The sequence below is a fragment of the Triturus cristatus genome, chromosome 9 (assembly GCF_964204655.1).
Source record: "Triturus cristatus chromosome 9, aTriCri1.1, whole genome shotgun sequence".
Lineage (NCBI taxonomy): Eukaryota > Metazoa > Chordata > Amphibia > Caudata > Salamandridae > Triturus > Triturus cristatus.
Window position 1 is genome coordinate 286493264 of NC_140592.1, and position 21849 is coordinate 286515112.

At 45.6% G+C, this 21849-nt stretch overlaps 1 protein-coding gene across 2 annotated transcripts in view; it reads left to right on the forward strand.

Moving 5' to 3' along the window:
* The window catches only part of LOC146797757 (leucine-rich repeat and fibronectin type III domain-containing protein 1-like protein), a 379158-nt gene that overhangs the window by 320665 nt on the left and 36644 nt on the right, over positions 1-21849 (forward strand). For both annotated transcript variants that reach the window (XR_014968526.1, XM_085624959.1), the window contains exons 3-4: positions 15548-16152; positions 19579-19678. Coding sequence is in view for 1 of the 2 variants with exons in the window: in XM_085624959.1 (XP_085481085.1) it covers positions 15548-16152; positions 19579-19637 (664 nt within the window). In the remaining variant the exon portion in view is untranslated. The remainder of the gene's footprint in view (positions 1-15547; positions 16153-19578; positions 19679-21849) is intronic.

Sequence of the window (21849 nt, forward strand, 5' to 3'; positions counted from 1 at the left end):
TATATGTGTATATATGTCACCCTATTGCCAAGTGGCAGTCACCCAAGGTGAAGTTATAGTTAGGTCAGCGTTTCCTAAGGAAATGCATTTTTTGTTGTTGTTAATAATTTTGGCATCGTTTGTGCATGGAAAGTTTTGGGGTGATCCGTCAGGTGAGAGCCAATGAAACAGGAGTGCCCCAAGATGCAAAATCCCCATGCATTTCCCATAGACTTCTTTAAGAAGCGCTACCTCAAAAACTGCTGAACGGAATTACACCAAATTTTGCAGGATGCTAGATTTTGGTCAGCAGATTGTACTTTTTGTGATTTGGTGTAAATCCATTCAGCAGTTTTTGAGGAATTAAGTTTAAAAATAATTGGATGGTTAGGTCCGTGAGAGGCTGGTGAGAGTATGATACGGGCAGGGAAATAGAACCGCATATTGCTCCCTCCCAGAGGGGGCAGCATAAATAGCAGCTGCTCCGGGCGAGAGCAATACTGGCTCTCTCAGCATGTAGTGAGCTGGTTGAGACCACGGGGGTGCCCCAGGTGGTCATGGGGCACCCACCTTTTTAGAATGGAGGTCTCGGGGCAAGGGGCCGTAATGGGCTCGAGGAGGGCGGCCACACAGCCCCACTCCCCTTTAAAGAAAATACAGGCAAGGGAGATGGCATCCCCAGGGCCGAATCAGGCTCTGAGAGGGGTGCTGCGGGGTTTTCCCCTTTTAAAAAACAGACAGCTATGGGGGATTGGGTTACCGGGGCATGCGAAGGCTCGGGGAGCGGGACTATGTGGCTCTCTCCACTTTTAAATTAGGCACAGGCCCGGGTGATGGGGGTCTAATAAGACTCAAGGAGGGGGGCTGAGTGCCCCCTTACATTATTATTTACTCTCCTGAAGGGGATGTGGACTACGGGGCCTAATAAGGCTCGAGGAGGGGGGGCCCCATTCTCTTTTTTATAAAATTTGTCCCCCATGGGTTGATCCATGGGGTCCAAAAAAGGCTCAGGGAAATGGGGGCCACACACCCCTCCCATTTTAATTGCCTTTGGCCCTTGCAAACAAAAGGTGCCTATGAAGGCTTGGGTGGGGCAGGGGAGATTTGATCACCGGGGCCTAATAAGGCTGGGAAAGGAGGGATGCATGTCCCCTCCTATTTTGTATTGTATTTGGCCCTGGCAGATGTTGTCCTCGGGACATAGTAAGGTTCGGGAGGGGGGCTGCATGCCCTTCTCGCTTGTTTAAGTGTATTTGGACCCCGGGGATGGGGGTCCCTGGGGCCAATTAAATGTTGGGGAGGGGGCTGCATGCCCTTCCCCTTAATATGTGTTTTGGCCACAGAGAATGGATCACAGGGGCCAGGAGGCAAAGCTAGTGCTGCATATGCCAAAGGCTGTTACCTGGTGTGGGGTTGGCAGCCTGCTGGGGGTTTGGCCACAGGGCTTGTAGGCAGGCCGAGCTCTTTGACCAACCCCCGCTGGACTCGGACAAAGGCTGTGCAAGGGGTGGGGTTGGCTGCCTCCAGGGAATTAGATGCAGGGCCAGATGTTATAAATGATGAACATTTTGTGGGTGATGTAATAAGTTAGCTAATAAGCAGTGCATGAAGGGGGTGCACTTTGTAGTTAGCTCCAGTGGCGGCTCCCCCATTAGGGCGTTGGGGCGTTGGCCCACTGCTTTCTCGCGGTGCGAGAAGGCAGAAACATAAATGGTAAAAACGACCATTTATGTTTCTGCCTTCTCGCATTGCGAGAAAGCAGAAGTGCCTCTGTGCTTGGTTGGGGGCGGGAGGGTGGGTGGGCGGTCGTGCTCGAGGGCAGGGGGGGGAGTGGCTTACCCACTGTTGTAGATACTGACTGTTTGGCCGTCGGCCCTGAGCCAACCAAACAGTCAATACCCACAACAGTGGGTAAGCCACTCCCCCCCTGCCCTCGAGCACGACCGCCCACTCTCCCTTTTTCTATATGCGGGAGAAAATGGCGCGGCTGGGGCGCTCTCCCCAGCGCCTCATCAGCATTGTGATTGGTGGAGGGAGGGAGGCGGCCTTTCCAGTTGTCGACGTCGACGAGGAGCGAGGCGGCCTTTCCAGTTGACGAGGAGGAGCTGCAGGAATTGGCGCAGGACCGGACGGCGGGAGTCGGAAGTCGTCGGACACATCCAGAAGCTCAGTAAGTTTTATTTAATATTTTGAAGTAAGTTATTAAACCCCTCCCGCCTCCCCCCATACCCCACCTGACGACCCCATTTCCACCTAACAATAATCTATCCCAAAACATCTGCGTGTTCTACTCCTGACCTAAAGGTATATAGAAACATAAGCTCCGATCAATAAATGTTTTATTTTATTACATTCACATAAAATGTATTTCTTTTTCTTCAATACCTTTGTTTCGTGCTATTTATGTCAACGCCTAACATTTCTCTTTTCACTGTGAGTAGATGATATTTCCCGCCCCTATTCGGTGACTAAAAATAACTATTGCGGAGCGTGGGATCCTGGTGGATGCCGACCACTAAACCCCCAGGCTGTGTGGAATGCGGTTCTCTCTGGGTATTTTGCATTTCACAAGGGACAGGATGGAAGTTGCCTTGATAATATACTTTCAAAAAAATTACAGGAAGCTGTTTTTGGACTCGTAGGTGGCCCATCGCGTTCCACATGCAGGGACAGTATTCGTTATTATGTACCGCACCTGCAAGGCCTATGGAGGCCCAAAGCTTGGTTTCATCCTGGTGTTGGCAAAGTGCGTTAGGCAGGATAGGTTCCCAGTCCGAGTCCGACCCTGCCTCTGCTGTGTGCGAGTCGCTCAGCAGGTTCGGAGGTCACAGTCTAGCTTTAGAAATGTTCAGAGATAGTGGAAAGGGGAGACAACGTAATGAAGAGAATTAAGAAGAAAACGCTCGGGTTTCACCTGACGGAATGGTGAAAATCGTCGGTGTAGTGCTTTGATTTGCATTGTACAGCCAGATGCCAGTTGTGAAAGTGGGGGCGCTTTTTTGGAATTACAAATATCCAGTAATAAATCGCTGTGTGCCGATGTCTTACTAATAGTATGAAATTGTTCACTAAACATCCAGCAAGTTATTGTTGCAAATACAAACATCTTGATCCAAACTGCACCTACGGACCATGTCTCCTTTGTAAGTACATACCGTACACGGGAAATCTCTATGGAAAATGAAGTACTTGGCGAAAGGTCCTATATAAAAGCCTCCTTTAGTAATTGTGTATACGTATTTCAGTTTCCTAAACATGCGTAACATAGGGGTAAATTTGCATATTTTTTAAATTGCACAGATAATAGTTTTTTTATTCAAATACCTGATGCCATGTGCCAGCCAAATGGCAAGGTAATTGAAGAAACATGTCGCACCGAACAGCATCATTCAAAGCATACTTGGTTGCACCGCAGCCTGGATCTGCATATACACTGCCCAGCCTTTGTAATTTGTTTTTTTTTAACATTAGCATACCTAATTGAATTAGCTTGAGTCCCCTGCCAACCTCTGCATCTCTCTTCATCTCACGTTGAAAGTGTTATACTTCAAAAGTGTAATTAGCGCTTTAATGCTGAGCTCTTCCTGCTCAAACTGCCGATCAACCACTCATCCATAACTTTTACGCCCCCCCACTTTCAAATGTCACCAGCCGCCACTGGTTAGCTCTGCTAACTATAACTGCTGAAGATCTGTGTTTTATTTTAGTTCAAAACATTAATTATGTCTCCGACCTATTCACCTGACTATAAAGTACTTTAAATGTTTTTTGGGTATATATTGCTAAATATATTATTATATATATTGCTAAATCCAAATTGCGGTAAAAACTGGTGTGCTGCCAAATCGCTGGTGGTGCTTTACATTTATATCTATCTATCTGTCTGTCTATCTATCTGTCTATCTATCTATCTGTCTATCTATCTATCTATCTATCTATCTATCTATCTATCTATCTATCTATCTATCTATCTATCTATCTATCTATCTATCTATCTATCTATCTATCTATGTATCTATCTATCTATCTATCTATCTATCTATCTATTGCCAAGCTCTTCTGCCAACCGTTGCCGCTTTCAGCGCAGCGGGTGCCTCCAACTTGTGAGGACGGACTCGTGTGAACACAGTTTCACTCCAGGTTAAGCCGGACACTCAGGGCTTTTGCAGATTTAATTAATATTTTATTCATAGCAGCGTGCAACCCAAAGCTTACAAACGCGTTTGAGTGTCCTGCGTTTATCTGGAGTGAAACTATATACATATATATAAATTACATATAACAAAAAAAGAGATAAGTCACGCATTCAGGATGCCTTGAAGTGCTCTTTTTTAAACTCAATGTTTTTCGAACGTCAAAACGATCTTGCTCATGATACACTCTAGTGATTCCCAATGTGCAAATTATATTCAATAGTAACAAGGAACATTAACCCTTCAGGTTCCAAATCCAGTTTCAGCAGTGCCATATTGGAAAGGTTCAAGATGTCTTTACATTGGCCCCAATATAAATCCATATTGCTATCTTAATTTTGAATGCCTGATTTTCTGACATTGTTTTAGTTTGAACCTTTCACTTATCAAATATTTTTTAAAGTAAGATATACATATCATATTATTCACGAGGAAAAGGAGCATGCACAATTATAGTATCTTGTCAGAATAATCAGAATGTATAAACATAACATTCCATGGCTTGATTGATGCAGAGGGAAACCGGATAGTCGAGACACTTCCGGTTTCGGAGAGGGGAGGCAAACACCTTCAGTTAGATCTAGTGTCTCTTAAGACACTTCTACTTAAACCCCATGAGTACACGGACGCGTCCCTGGCATGCCGAAGGCACACCAAAGGCAAGCCCGTCTGCGCCCGTCCGCGTACGGAATGCGCCCAGCGCCCGAAACCCTGGATCATGTGCTAGGGAACAGGTAGTCCGTGCTAGCTACTCTAGAGAAACCCTGCTAAAGATCAGAGAAAGTGGGAATCACCGCCCCTGTGCTACCATCCCCACTGATAACCTCTATGACCAGCATCAACAGGTATGCGTCTTCTGTGGCTACATTGTGCATTTATGTCCGAACACCAGGCTGCGCAGGGTCATTAAACCCTCCAAAAACCTTGGTACTCCTGCCCTGAAGGAGTGAGATATAGTGCTTTTTTTGTAAACGCCTGTTCCCTCATTAAACACAAGTTGGAGTTTGCTATTCTTTTAGCAAACTTGGAACCTGATTGGGTCCTCATTTCTGAAACCTGGGCCAACAATGCATCTGGGCCAGACCTAGCAGATACAATCCCAGCTAATTACTCTATCCAGAGGGTAGACAGGGTGGGACGTATGGGCGGAGGCCTGGCTGTTGTTTTAAAATCTCATTTTAAATGTCTGATAGAATCAGACTTCAACCTACAAACCTGCAAAGTCCTCCATTTCAAACTTATGACCTCAGCCACCTGTGTGTTTGGTGGGCTGCTGATCTATTGGCCCCCTGGCCCCAGACCTCCATTCTTCATGGAACTTTAATGCCTGATGGAACCTTTTGTAGCGGAGAGCTGATTGACCATATTGGGTGATTTTAATTTTCACTGAGAAGAGGCGAACAACCAAGACACAATCACCCTTCTAGACACCCTTGCTAATTTTGTAATGTCACAATTAGTATTAGCCCCCACACATAAGGCAGGCAACACTTTAGATGGGATTTTAACTAATGATACCCGAGTAGTTTATCAAAAGATCATTCCTATTTGTTGGTCAGATCACAGCGCTGTTGCCTTCGAGTTTGCGTCCCTCCTGGCAACCAGAATCCAGAAACTGCAAAGGAGTCTCGCTCGAGACTCTAGCCAGAACGTTAAACAGTATACCCTTTGTAATCCAAGATGACTCTGATAGTGGGGCGGAGGTCTTTGCTGCATGGCGGGAGACTGCAGCCAATAAACTTGCTCCCCTGAAGACAATCGTTCATAAAAGATGCTTCCCTTCAGCACCTTGGTATAATGATAGACTCAGGGTGCTTAAACAAGCATGTCGTCATCAAGAACGAGCATGGAGAAAATCCCTAAATGAACAGGAAAGAATGGCATATAAAAGGGATATTAAAGACTATAAGCTCGCACTAATGGAAGAAAAATCCAAATATTGCACTCACAAAATCGAAAAGGCCCCCTCCTCTAAAGAACTCTTGAGGCTAGTGCAATTGCTCTCGGCCTCGCATCACAATACAGAGCCCGAGAGCTCCCAAGTATTTTGTAACCAACTATCAACTTTCTTCCATTCCAAGATTATGGACATTTACATAGATTTTGGTCCAACTACTACTACGCCTACGCAGCCAATCACTACCAGTCGGCCCGTGCTCACAAATAAAGGGCCGCTGTCAGACTTGAACCAAGAGACTAAAGGTCTCTCGGTGTTCCCCTTACTCTCGCCCAAGCTGGCTGAACAATACCTTCTGAAAACATTCTCAGGATCACCCCTAGAATGATGCCTGCTCTCCAGCAGTCCTTCACATGGTGGCAAATACTATAGCCAACCCAGTCTGTAAATTAATGAACAAAGCGATCCTTTCTGGATCCTGTCCTCATAGTTGGAAACAAGCTATCATCAGGCCTCTTGTTAAAAAAACGAATCTGGATAGTACGGATTGTTAGAACTACCGCCCTATCTCTCTGCATCCTATCTCTCTGCATCCTATCCCAGCAAAGATCTTGAAACCCACTTGATGCATACTGCGGAAATGCAACACTGGTTTGATGACTCCCAGTTTGGTTTCAGGAAACACCGTGGGACAGAGACTGCTCTAATTTCAGCCACGGACTGTATTAGGCGTCGAGTTGACGAGGGACAAAGGGTAGCGCCGATACTCCTGAACCTATCAGCAGCATTTAAAACCATCTCTCCGACTCTGCTGTTGAGTAGGCTCCAAGGCCTTGGAATTTCATATCAAGTGTTAGATCTCTTGTCCTCTTTCCTCAAGGATAGATCCCAAAGGGTGAAGCTTCAGCATTTCTACTCTGAGGCTTTTTCCTTTCCCTGTGGTGTGCCGCAGGCCTCATCTCTGAGCCCTACGCTTTTTAATCTTTATGTAACACCCTTATCAATCAATCAATCCGTTATTTTTTAAAGTGCTCTACTCACCCATGAGGGTCTCAAAGAGCTGGATGCAGCTCCGGATCAGCCGAAGAGCCAGGTACTCAGGCTCTTCCTGAAGGTGTGCAGGGTAAGGGAGCATCTGATGTTGACTGGGAGCTCGTTCCAGGTCTTTGCCGCGACGTGGGAGAAGACTCTTCCCCCCTGCTCTGGTTCTACAGATGTATTTGGGTCTGATGATGTGGAGGGATTTGTAGGCATGGGCGAGTAGTTTGAAGGTTACTCTCTTCTCAACGGGGAGCCAATGGAGGTCTCGCAGGTGTTGGGTCATGTGCTCGTGTTGTGGAGGTCCGAGGATGAGTCAGGAAGCGGTGTTCTGGATGGTCTGGAGTTTGTGAAGGAGGGATTTGTTGATTCTGGCATAGAGGGAGTTACTGTAGTCCAGTCTGCTGGTTATGAGTGCGTGGGTGACGGTCATTCTGGCTTCGGGGGGATCCACTTAAAGGTCTTGCGGAGTTTGCGGAGGGAGTTGAAGCAGGTGGAGGCAACAGCGTTGATCTGGCGGGTCATGATGAGGGAGGAGTCTAGGATGATGCCGAGGTAACGGGCGTGGTCTGTCAGGGTGGGTGGGTTTCCGAGGGCAGAGGGCCACCAGGTGTTGTCCCAAGCGGAGGGGGAGGGTCCAAGGACCAGGACCTCTGTCTTCTCCGAGTTGAGCTTTAGGCAGCTGTTGCTCATCCAGGCTGCGACGTCCTTCGTTCCTTCATGGAAGCTGAGTCTGGTGTCTTCAGGGTTCTTCGTGAGGGAGAGGATAAGCTGGGTGTCGTCCGCATAGGATACTTTACTGAGCCCATTATGTCTGTCGATGGCGGTGAGGGGAGCCATGTAGATGTTGAAGAGTGTGAGGCTGAACGATGATCCTAGGGGTACTCCGCAGTTGATCTCTGTAGGTGCGGAGCCGAAGGGTGGAAGCCTGATCCTTTGTGTTCTGGTGGCGAGAAAGGAGCGGGTCCAGTCGGGGGCAGTACCACGTATGCCGGCGTCGTGGAGTCTGGCTGCAAGAGTGCGGAGGGAGACAGTGTCGAAGGCGGCGGAGAGGTGTAACAGGATGAGGGCTACGGTATGGCCTTGGTTGAGTGGCATGCAGATGTCGTCGGTGGTGGCAAGGAGGGAGGTCTCAGTGCTCTGATTGCTGTGGAATCCAGACTGGGAGGAGTCGAGGATGGTGTTCTCTTCGATGAAGGCGGTCAGCTGGGCGTTGACGAATCTCTCGGTGACTTTGGCTGCTGAGGGAAGGAGAGAGATGGGCCGGAAATTTTTCAGGTCCTTCGGGTCAGCTGAGAGTTTCTTGAGAAGGGGCTTGACCTCTGCCTGCTTCCAGTCGTCGGGGAAAATGCCGGTTTCGAAGGAGGCGTTTATGTGCGGTGGTCAGGGGTCCATGGGGGCTCCTGAGTGGGTGTTCCTCATGGTTGTGGTGTTATCTTCGGTGGTGACCGAAGTCCAGGTGGTGATGGTGGGATGGCTGTCCTTGCTGGGAGTGGGGTTGGTTTCTGGAGTCTGTTCGCTGAAGTTGTCATAGAGGGCCTTGATTTTCAGGTGGAAGTAGCAGCCAAGCTTTTTGCAGAGGTCCTGGTATGGCGTGACGTCTGTGGCTTCCCTAGGGGGTCTGGTGAACTGCTGGATGACGTTGAAGAGTTCTTTTGTGTTGCTGGCGTTGGTGTGGATTTTATTCTGGTTGAAGGTCCTCTTGACTGCTCTTATGTGTTGGTGATATTCAGTCATGGCATTCTTGTAGGTGTTCTGGTCTCTGGTGGCTTTGCTGTTTCTCCAACCTTTTTCGAGACGTCTGCAGGCGCATCTGGCTACTTGGAGGTCATGGTGAACCAGGCGGCCTTCAGGGGGTGCTGTCTGTCGGGGTGCAAGCTTGTCTGCGCAGCTGGTGATCCAGCGGTTTAGTTCTTTGGTTGCGAAGTTGGCGTCGGTCGTGGTGGTGGGCGGGTCATGGATGAGGGTAGAGTTGAAGCGCTCCTCTGTGACTTTGCTCCAGTTCCTTCATGGCGGGCGCGGGGCAGCCTTGTGTTGGTGGTGGTGTTGTTGAAGGAAAAGTGCACGCAGTGGTGGTCTGTCCAGAGGGGCTTCGAGGTGTGGCTGAAGTGGATGTTGGACCCTCCTGCGAAGATGGGGTCGCGGATGTGTCCAGCCTTGTGGGTGGGGTGGTGATAAGCTGCTTCAGTCCAAGGTTGGCGAGGTTGTCCAAGAGGGCAGTGGAGTCAGGCTGGCTGCCGTTGTCGAGGTGTCCGATGACTACGTAGTCCATGGAGGCGATGGAGTGGGATGCGATGGTGGTGGCAAAATAGGCGCGGGCCCTGGAGGTCTGTAGGTGAGGGTGCCATGTAGCGTGGTTCTGCGGCTGGTCTGGATTTGGAAGTAGAGGTGCTGGAGAGGGGGTCGTTTGTGCTGGAGGTGGAGAGTCAGATGGAACTCTTGTGTGCAATGGTGAGTCCTCCTGGGAGGTGGGGGCGGTCCTTCCTCTGGATCTTGTATCCGTCGGGAACGGCAGTGGTGAGGTCGGGGCAGAGGAGGTGTTGGTCCAAGTTTCCGTGAAGAAGACGGCATCTGGTGAGAGGGTGTTGAAGAGGTCCCAGATCTCTTTGGCATGTCTGTCCAGGGAGTCCACCTTGAGGAGGATGCAGTTCAGGGCTTCGGTGGTGCAGGGGTCTGGGGTGGGTGCGTCGGTCGTGGGGATGCTTTTGATGGTGAAGGAGTGTCTGCAGGAGAATTGGCCGTGGGTGGTGTTCGGCGTCGACCGTTGGCAGTTGTTGTTTCTTCCAGGGTTGAGTGCAAGGAGGGCAGCTGAGTCATATCGGTAGATGGTCGGAGATGCAGGGTCCCTGGTGCCGGTCGCAGTCGGGTCGCGGACGGGCGGAGACGGGCTTGCCTTTGGCACGCTTTTGGTGTGCCTGCGGCACGTCTGCCAGAGGCTGCCATTAAGTAGGGGGGAGGGAGTCGCAGCTGGGAGGCGGGCACGGGGGCATCGGCGGTGGGAAGGGAATGGGAAGTGAAAAAATACAAGCAGAAAAACAGGGCAAACAACAGATAAACAGGCACAGTACAGGAAAGAAAAACGGGCACAATACAGCAATAGAAAGAGTAGAGAAAAACAGGCACAATACAGCAATAGAAAACAAAAGACAAACCTGAGCAGAAAAACGGGCACAATACAGGGCCTCGAACCCGTGTCAGGACAAAACATGGCACCGCAGGGCAGCGCCACTTAGCAGCGGAGCTGCAGGGGGAGAGAGCAGGTCCCTGACCAGGAGGTCAATATATCTACTTGCTCTGGCACTTTTCCTTAGCCTAAATAACACCTAGCGGCAATAATCCATTATTTTGGACTGAAGGTAGTGTCATATGCAGATGACACTCAGATCATGGCGTCAATCCCAAAAAAATTAATGCTCCGTAGCAGAGAATGACTTGAGCTGCATGACCAAAGTGGCAGAATGGATGTCATGTCATTTTCTAAAACTTAATGGGGACAAGACGGAAGTAATGATCTTTGGCCCAGGGACATTAATCTGGTACACCAATTGCTGGCAACACTCCTTGGGAACTTGCCTATCCCGGGAATAAAGGCCAAGAATCTTGGAATATTGATGGACGCAGAACTTAATTTTAATGCCCGAATAAATCATACCACAACAACCTGCACATGGATTATTAAGATGCTCAAGAAAATCTTCCCATTCATTCAACAGTCTGCTCACAAGCAGTTTGCCCTTGCCCTGGTAATGTCCAGACTCGACTAGTGTAACTCACTGTATCTGGACTCCAATAAGAACACACAGTACAGACTCTAGGTTATGCGGAATGCGTTTGGCGAGACTGGTCCTGGGCATACCCAATGGGCACTCCGCTGCAAAGGGACTGGAGTCCCCACATTGTCTAACAATAAACGAATTAGATTTAAATCTCTCTGCATGGTCCATAAGGCCCTTCACCTTCCATACCCTGCAAGATTGGAAACTATGTTTGGCCGGTATCTCCCAGCTAGACCCCTTCGTTCTTCACTTCAACTACAACTCACAGTACCAAGAACTAAAAGAAAAAAATGGGTCGACAGAGCATTTTCTATGGCTGCTAGCAAACTCTGGAACACCCTTCCACTATAAGAGCCATTCTCCATCTCGTGCCCTTCAGGAAGGCTCTTAAGACATGTTTTTTCTCCTTATAGTTATCTTGTTTTGGACTATGATCTGGTGTTACTGGGCGGTGCTCTATAGCGCCTGGACGCCTTTTGGTATTTGCTGCGCTTTATAAATTTAAAATCAATCAATAATGTGTTTTTCTTGTAGTCACTTATTTGTGAACAGCATGGGTAAAAACCATTGGCAAAGTCAACAGGTCCCATAGGAGCAACCTGTTGGCTTTGATTAATATCTGTCGCCATATATGTACTTGCTTTCCTCTTCTGTGTTTGTCCTTCCCTTGGAGCATAGCCTTTTTACATGTGTCCTTCCTCTGCTTACTTTTCGAGAATCTACATTTTTCTTTTCTAGTTAAACACTCTATGAGAGATATGTGTTTTTAAGATGTCTCCTTCTTGTAGTTCTTTTCTCCCCCCTCCACTGCACTCAGTGTTGCTCTCTTTCACCAGTGGCCAAAGTGAGTGGGATCGGCAGGGCACAGCGCGCCCTTACTTTTTCAATTTAATAGAATCCGTTCCTCAACTTTTTTATTTTAAAAATGCGTCCCAGGACGGCAGAAATAGCCATGGCCTATAGATAAGACTTGGCTGTTCGTTGCTGTGCGGAGATGGGCGGGGTTGGTAGAGAAGGAAAAGGACTCTGTCTCTTCATTCTTGCCCAGCGAAGACAAGGACATTGTCCACTTCACCTGCTCTGCTGCTGTCAGCTGCCCTCCCCCATCTCACTCTCTTTCTTGGTTTTCGTCGTCTTCCCTTTCTGTCTGTCTCACTCCTCCTCACTTGCTGAATGAAAACCTTGACTTCAAGAAACTGCCCTTACCCTCTCTTTCCTCTCCGTTCCCATGTGAAATGGATCCAAAAAAGAAAGAAACACTTTTGCTGGAAATGTTGTTTTTTTCTGACATTTTTCCCATTCTAAAGTGCAGCCTTGGGACAGAGAGAAAAAAAGGTTAAAAATATGAAAAATACCTAAATAAAGGAAGACAGAGTGATCGCAAGGTGGCCAGATTGGTTTTATTCACGCCCAAATACATTAGCACCACTTGGCCAGATTGGTTTTATTCACGCCCAAATACATTAGCACCACTTTTACAAAGTTTGCCAATGAAGTGCTACTCTTGTTTTCTCCTCTTCCTTTGAACAACATTGTTTTTCCTGGGTGGGAAAGTGCACCATTCCTGGAAGTACCACAATACCTGGTTGATGCGTAAGATGTAAAACGTTTAATGTGATCATTATCATGTTTTCCTTATTTTAGTTTATAAAATGTGTACCGTGGCTCTATGTTCTGGGATGTGCTCTTTTTAAACCATACTGCTTATGTTTTGTAAGGATAGAAGCAATGGACATTGAAACAGGTCCCTTCCAGGCCCTGTGGTCATGTCCTTAACTTTTCAGACAAAAGCAATCATTGATTTCTGAATAATGAGTGTAAAAACATTACAGTAACCATGTTGTTCTTGCTTACATTTCACTTGCTTTACTCAATCTTGCATTCCCTATGAGTGTTTGCTTTTTCCAGAATGTTGTTATGTTTTTTTCAGGCAGCATATTACTCTTGTCTAGTGCATAATATGCATTGAGTCGAATCCAGGTGTTTATAGCGGGTCACAGTTGAGTTGTAGCTGAAAGCAGCGCGGGTTTCTCTCAGTGGGGCAGTATGCAGTTCAGTGGCCAGAGCTGCCGAGTTTTGACCTGGGGAACCACGTTCAGCCATCATGACCAGTCCACCAGACCACTCTCCTGAGAGAGCACATTCCCATGCTAGACCTTAGAAGGCCCGCTAAAACCTAGAAGCCTTGGTGTCTTAGCACCAGCAGGTGCACCCTAGCGATGGCATTTATGGGTTAACCATGAAGGCCTGTCTACGACAACCCATACTGAAATTTGTTTCCAGTCCTGAGAGCACCTTCGAAGCAGCACCCCCAGGAGCGACAGTGACTCTGCCACTGAGGTCACAGGACTCTTGAGGACCAGTCCACCTTATCCATTGGTACCTCCATTGACCTTTATTTCAGCAGTAGTAGTGCAACTCACCAGGGATTGGCAAAGCAGGAGGTGCACCCACACCAAACCATGTTCGCAAAATTTACGGTCTTCATGCGCAAGCACTTTTAATGTATGTTGCCTGCTTTGGGGGCACTGGAATTATGCAGCAATGGAGGACAAAATTATGTCGCAGTGTTGACTAAATTATGCAGCAAAAAAAAGAGTACAGCCTAATTCGGTACTTTTTCTGATACTTTATTATTTTGGAATTTTTTTGCACATATTAACAATCTCTGCAAAGATTTTGCCTCATTAGTACCAGTGTAATATGCAAATGAAGCAGTGAGAAAGGTGACCAGTCAACCTTTGCAGAGGGCCCTCCACTTCACAGCAACCCAAGTCACATTTTTTAGTAACTTTTGATCTGTTTGCGCTACAAGCAATGTTAATCGTCAGATTATACAGCAGATGATGTATTATGTGGCAAATATGGCAGTGCCATAATTATGTGGAAAACATGTGCAAACTAGGATATTTTGCCTTTCATGTTTCAACTGCTCTTGTGGAAAAAGTAAGGAGCGCTGATGACAGAGACTGCATGACTCGAATCCAAATAGCTTGTGATTCCACTTTAAGGGTATTTGGGACATTCTCTGTTTAGAAACATATCCCACTTTGTGAATGTATTTTAATGTCAATAACTTCATATTAAACCTGAAATAAACGTATATCGGTTGAATTAAATAACGTAGTAAGCTGTAACTGGTAGGTGAAATGTCAAACAAACGATAAAAATTGGGATGTTTTGCTCTTTCTGGTCACACCTCTAACTCCGCCCACTGACCCAATCCTCAGCTTATTTCCACCCTCTGATTCTCCCCCCACAGTTCCCCTACTTTTCTTTCCCCACCTCGACCACTGTCTTTCACCCATGTGTTTATCCCCTGACCCCCTTCCATGTTTCTCTCACCCTGTGTGCTTCTCCCCTATGTTGCTTTCTCCCTCATGTGCTTCTTTGTCAAGTGCAGCTTTTCCCCGCCTACCCTCAGTAGGGCTGCTACTGGACCCGGGTGGTGGGGTGGGGGCAGGACGATGAAAAAGTTTAAAAAAAAGAAAAACTTTCCTATGACTGCCGGCCACCGCCTCTACAGGCGGAAAATACTGGCCAGGAAATTTGATTTAAGCTTTGGCTGCAACAGCAGCCCTTTTTTGTCCCCCAGACACACCTGCCCTCCTTCACTCCTCTACCCTCCTCCCTCCACCCCTGCCTTGATGCCCCTGTTCCCATTTACCACCTGTTCAGAGCAAGAGGTAATTGAGAGAGTTAAACTCCATGGAATTGGGAATTCTGTGCATTTTTATGCTGTGTAGAGCCAGGTTTGCAGTTTTCCCCATTACATGGGGCTTAACTCGTAACTATACGGTACTGGCAGGGAGGTCCCGCATGGTACTGGTTATTACGACTGCAGAGCTTGCACCCCAGCAGTACAGTGCAACTCGTATATTGTCCGTGTGTGTTCCTTGGGACATTTCAAAGGAAGTATTTACTTTGCAACTTACATCTCAGTGATTTGGCTTCACACATAGCAGTTTGTTGCGTGTATGAATCTGTCTAACCTTGATTCTTCCTCTTGCCGGTGCAGATCTACATTAATATTGTGTCACTACCAGGACTATTTTATTCAGCAGGCACTGCATTTATGGTGCTATTCATTGTTGTGTATGTTTATTGCTGTGTTATAAGCTATGGCTGGGTTTTGCTACCTCTTTTACATATTCCCTATAGACTGACCTGTTCAGCGGCACATTTTACTCTTTGGATGTTTTGTAGTCAGCTGATGAGGCCCTTAGCCAATTTATTTATATCCTAGGATGGGGATCACTCTTTCCCAACTAAACTGGGACATCCATCTGCTCTCTGCATATAAACCGCCAATAGCATTTCAACACCAGAGACAACAGTGTAGAGGATTGTTTGTTTATATCAGGGGATGGAATAGAACCAACAACCTGCTACAATTGTTAAGGGCGATGGACAACTTGAGAAACCATCAAATTAAATTATATTATTTGTATAGCACCTTACACCACCATGACCTGACCTCATTGCGCTGAGCATGTACAGGAAAGGAAGAAATGAGGGCTTCAAAATAGGGAAAAATTGAGGAATGAGGCAGGAGCTTTGTCGATGGCATGGTCGTCCCCAGATGCTGTACCAGACCAGACAGAGCAATAGTGTTTTGTGAGTTACCAAGCCTCGGATATGACATTGTTTTGATTTTTCCCCAGGATGATTCCAGCTTCCAGCAGATCCTTTCTGGTCAAGGACCTGGTGGCTGGCCGTGAGTATGAGCTGTGTGTCTTGGCGGTCTACAATGATGGCATAACCTCCCTTACAGCCACCAGAGCCATTGGTTGTGTGCAGTTCGCCACCCAGCAGGAATACAGCCAGTGTCGGTCCATCCACACCCAGTTTCTTGGAGGAACAATGATCATTATCATCGGTGGTATCATTGTGGCCTCTGTCCTGGTCTTCATCATCATCCTCATGATTCGGTACAAGGTCTACAGCAGCCAGGACGATCAGCAGAAAACCAAGGTCAGCAATGTGTACTCTCAGACTAATGGCAACCAGCCGGGGGGCTCGGGCCAGACTAACATCAAGTTACAAGGAAAACAGGAGGGAATGGGAGAGGAGGTCTCAGGCAGATCTACCAAAGACTGTGCCACAGTGACTTACAACAAAGACTGTGAGAAGGTCTGTGTGACACAGATGCCTGACTTAGACATTGAGGATACAACCTCACCCAGGCGACGGCAGCAGTCAAGGGTGAACACGGACCATCAGAACAACTCCCCACTATCTCCAGGAGACACCAAAGCAAACGAAACAGGTATGTCTATAACTGCTGTAGATTCTAACCTGTCACAACTTTAGAGTCAAATGATTCATCAGAAAAGCAGACATATTATAAAGACAAATGACTCTCTAGGAAACCTTGGGTAAACTAGGGGACATTTTGTTTTGCTTCTCAACTGAAAAGTGCAAAATGCATTTTTATTGATATGTCAATGCATGGAAAAGTGCATTTATTTATCAATTCATTTTCTTATTTTAAAATACTGGTTTGTGGATGATATACTACCCAGCATTAAATGCTTTTCCAGCCAAAGAGTTCCAAGGGTCAACAGCTTAGATTCATCTCCTTATTAGTTTATATGCTTCCAAAGATGTACCACAACATTGTCACAGGGACGGTCACCTCCATATCCAGCTCAGACTTGTGTTGCATCCTGCCCAGCTGTGCCTGGATACAGCTATCTCTGCCTCAGTGCTATCCACAAATTATTGCACACTCAAGACCACAAACAAAGTGGTTGTGGAGGATGTAAGCTTAGTCTTAGGCCCCGATTATGAGTATAGATGCTATTTATCGCACCTGATAAATAACACCTTATTTATCGGTACAATAATTAGCACTAATTATGAGTTTGTGGGGAATAACAGGCTGATTTTGGTGTTTAACGCACCAAGGTCCACATGATATCGAAAATACTGTATGCTTTTCCTCTTGTTAAATTTTGGCAGGTTTGATCTCTCAAAATTTAACGTATATTGAGGTAATAACGCTTCTGATAATTATTGAATGCATTAAATACCTAACGACTCGTAATTTAAGCAAACTCATAATCAGGCCCTCTGATGGTGAGATCATGCGGAAAACGATATGCTGTGTTGGCTATGACTCTCTTCTCACATCATATGTTCTCATGTCAAGTCTCCCTCTTTTTCTGTGATGACTGAGGGTCCCCCCAAGATGGAAAGAGAATAAGAGACTAGGCTGGTCAACCTCAGGGTCACTGTGAAAAGCGCTTAGACTTTTTTGTCTTTTCTTCTGATTCTCCTCATGGTCTTTAACTTTTGATATAGGCACTTGAATACCTGTTTAAAATAAAAGCAGCACAAATAGGTTACTAAGGCGTTTTGGTCAACTGTCCCACCTATTGTGCCCCGCTTATAGACTAGGAGTGAAGACTGGGATTGGGGTCCTTATTTTGAGAACAACACGTATTGAATTTCCACTAAAAACTGACAGAGGCCCTATCCATCCTCCATTTAAAAGCACTGCCCCATTTTGATGGCAGGGGTTTGCAGTGCTATAACTGGCAGAGTTCTGCTTTCGGGAGCATCCTTTCAGCGGTCCTGAAGTCAACACAAGTGGCATTGGATGGCACACCCACTTATGACATAATTTGTACCCGCGTGCCTTCTGTCAGGGCCGGACCCTGAAACCGTGGTGATCCTGAACAGAAAAATCTTTAAAATGTCCCCCTCTTGTGCATGGAGAAAACTCGCAGTACATTGACATTTGTTTTGCGGATGCTTGAAATTAAGCTTCAATTTTAGGGCCATTCTTCTGGACTAATCAGTGCTTAATTTGTAAAATAATAGCTGACAGGGCTCTCGCCAGGAGGCCACTACAGCTTCCATCACACATTGGCCCTGCCATGCTGCCAAATATAGCACCAACACAACTACTAACTATCACACTCCTACATCCAGGCTTCCAAAGTTATAAGAATGGCTTGGGCGGCAGGTATTAGTAATTTTTAATGTATATTGAATTAATAATTAACTTTTGTGTGATCATCTCTAAATAAACCAGACAGTGCCACCTTGTGGCAGACTGTCACAAGCGCCGGTGTTGACAATTAAGTGCTGGTGCTGAGCACCGGAAACCACCGGCTCAAATTAAGCACTGGGACTAACATATGTGTCAACAGTTTTGCAAGGCCATCGGGACTTGGGGGATCTACCAATAAGGTGTTTTCCAGCAAAGTAGCTCCCACCGATTAAGGGGGAAAATATCTACTGTGGCAACAGGTTTTAAATTTGGCAGCATGGCTACTGCAAGGATGGCGTAGACATTGGTGATTTGGCAGCCTCATTTTAAATAATCCCCTAAGTATGCACTTACTGCCGACCCCACTATGTAAAATATTTTTGATACTGCTAAATATGCTGTGGGTCTGGTAAAAGACCAATTTTGCTCTGCAGTACTTCAACTGAAATTCAGTTCAGTCTTAGTTCCCGGTGTAAGCAGGTGAATTGCCAAAATCACACTGTAAATCATGTAAAATAGAAAATATCCACGCACTTGCATTTTGTTTATCTGCAGGTTGCTAAAAACACATTTCACTTACAAAATGGTACTGACACCTAATTGAAATAAATCTTATAACCAGTACAAATAAAAAAAATCAATTCTTGGCCGTCACTAGCAAGCGGCTTTCTTACGACGGCCTCCATTTTAGTTCTCCATTTAGAGAACCATGACTGCCTGAGTGTTTTTCTAAGAATGTGAGGATTATAAAGACGCGAAGGCTCCATTTAATGAAGTTAATCCGTTTTTGAACAAATGGCCTTCAAGCCATTTTCTCTGGAATAGGCATTAGGGAAAATTGGTCATATCAACTCCCGACAGCGTGTGACACACGGTTTATTGGTTTAATGAAATAAAATGATCGAGTTTTTCTATTCATCCCATTTAGTTCTTAGAAAGAGACTGTACTCTCTCAATCATGCAGTATGGGTGGCTGATGGAGATTGTCTGCATTCAATTAGCCAGTGTGATTGACAGGTGTGGTTATCATTGAATTATGTGCTTTGACTGGCTGATTCATGTAGCTGGCTGGCTTGGTTTTCTCAAAATACTGGGTGCACAATAATTAAATTCTTCCTCAGTCCAAGAAATTGATCACATTTCCTCTTTAAGTTTGGCAATATTTATATTTGCTGTGGTTGCTTGCTTCCCAGTTAATGGAGGAGAACCACCTGCTGTGTTGATCACATTTCCTCTTTAAGTTTGGCAACATTTATATTTGCTGTGGTTGCTTGCTTCCAAGTTAATGGAGGAGAACCACCTGCTGTGTTACAAGATCACTGACAATATGGAAACAGAAATATCGTGTGGACAGAATACTGTGTCAAAAATAACGAGCACCAACATATCGAGACGGTAAGTGCAAAGAGGTAAGTAAAGATTTACTATTCTTAACTCCACGTTTGCGTACCTTGAAGATATATATATCATCATGGTACATATATGTGGAGCTATTTATGGCAAAACTTTGCTTACCTTTAGAAACTTACCGTTGCGATTTTTGTGTCCTTGATATTCTTGACACGATATTCTGGTCGGTCCATTACATATCTGTTTCCAATATTCTGTCTAAATACCGTGCTACAATGTCTGTGCCTGCACTTTGCCCCACCAGACTTTCTTGTTATGCTGTGCTATTGTCTGTTCCATCCACAGGCCCTCAGCAGACAGTCGATAAACGAAAGTCCAGTGACTGGACCGATATCAAGATTTGACAGCTTCTCCGGGTACAGGAAAACAGTCACCTCGTTCTCAGGTAAGGTGATCAGGATGTAGCCAGCAGTCAGAATGCCTTGCTTTCCTCTGCACCCACATACCCGCCATCTTAGAACGGTACAAAACTTTGTTGGATTAACTGTAGAGGCCTTCAGGTTGTCTGTTCACTGCTACAGGCGATAGAGATGAATCAGCAGAGGACAAAATCGTTAGATATAAATATTTAATTGTTGTTATTAAGAGACAGATAATTAAGGGAATAAATAGCAATACCAGACCTAATGACTTTAGCCTCAGAAACAAAAACACCCATGCCTGCCTGATGAAGCATTGTCCCAGGGGTTAGTTAGACACCACATAATAAAGGATATCGGTACAGAGAAGTGATCAGTGGCACAACACCAACCGTTTACGAATTAAAGACTCCATCTACATTGTGCCAACAGGGCAGACGTTGGAGTCATTTAAGAGCAGCTACAGGTGAATATTGTATTGTATTGTAATTGCATTTATATGGCACTTACTACCCCATATGAGGCGTAAAAGTGCTTTTTCGGCGAGTAGCATGCTACTCCGGAACCTAAAAAGGAATAGTGGTGAATTAGTATAGTGAAATAGGAAATTCATTTCAGCGATAGATATGTTAGTCTGTTCTTTGGATTGAGATGAATAGTGTAGACATAGAAGAGGAAAGGTTTACATCTATCCCCAAAACAAACCTTTCTAAACTCTTCCCTCTGACTCTTCCCCTCCACAACCCCTTTTTACTCATCCAAAAACCTCCTCCTACTGCTAGGACCTCCAAAATAAAAAGAATCAAAATCCTTCACTCTCCTATCCCTCCACTATCCTTTTCAATCAAAATAATAGACTAACATGTTCACTTCTCAAATTACATATTCCACTATACTAATTCACCACTAATCCTTTATGGGTCCCAGAGTAGCGTGCTACTCGCCAAAAAAGCGTTTCAGCACCTCATCAGAGCTAAGCAAGCATTATATAAATGCAAACCTTTTTCCCTCTTCTATCGCTCCACTACCTTTCGCTATCCAACTGAATAACACATCCACACTCAAACTAATTTCATATTTCACTATACTTATTTTCAACACTAATCCATTATGGGTTCCGGAGTTGCGTGCTACTGGCCAATAAAGCGCTTCAACACCCCATTAGGGTTACAAGCACTATGTAAATGAAAACCTTTTCTCATTTCTACCCCTCCCCAATCCTTCTCAATCCAAATAACTGTCTAACATATCCACCACTCAAATTACTTTCATATTTCACTATACTAATTCACCACTAATGCTTATGGGTTCCAGAGTAGCGTGCTACTCACCAAAAAAAACGCTTCAAACCCCATCAGGGGTAGCAAGCACTATATAAATACAAACCTCTTTCCCTCTTCTATCCTACCGCTACCCTTCTCTATCCAAATAACTGAATAACATATCAACCACTCAAATTACTTCATATTTCACTATACTAATATTCAACACTAATCCTTTATGGGTTCCGGAGTAGCATGCTACTCGCCAGAAAAGCACATCAACACCCCTTCAGGGGTAACAAGCGCTATATAAATGCAAACTTTCTCCCCCTTCTATCCCTCCGCTATCCTTCTCACTCCAAATAACTGACTAATATCCACCACTCAAATTACTTTCATATTTTACCATACTAATTCACCACTAATCCTTTATGGGTTTCCGGAGTGCGTTCTACTGCCCTCCCCCAAAAAAAGGCACTTAAACACCCCATCAGGGGTAACAAGCGTATATAAATACAAACCTTTTTTCCTCTTCTATCCTTCCGCTATCCTTCCGAATCCAAATAACTGACTAACCCATCCACCACTTTAATTACTTTCATATTTCACTATACTAATTCAACACTAATCCTTTATTGGTAACCGAGTACTGTGCTACTCGCCGAAAAAGCGCTTCAATGCCGCATCAGGGGTAGTAAGCGCTATATAAATGCAATTACAGTACAACACAATACAATACAATATAGCGCTTGCTACCCGGAATGAGGTATTAAAGTGATTTTGGCGAGTAGCATGCCACTCTGGAGCCAGAAAAGGATTAGTGGTGAATTAGTCGAAGGAAGTATCAAATCAATTTGAGGGATATGATGCCAGTAGTCCCTGTGGACTGTGTTGTTGACATAGATTTAAAAGTATGCCACTATCATTTGGTAGCT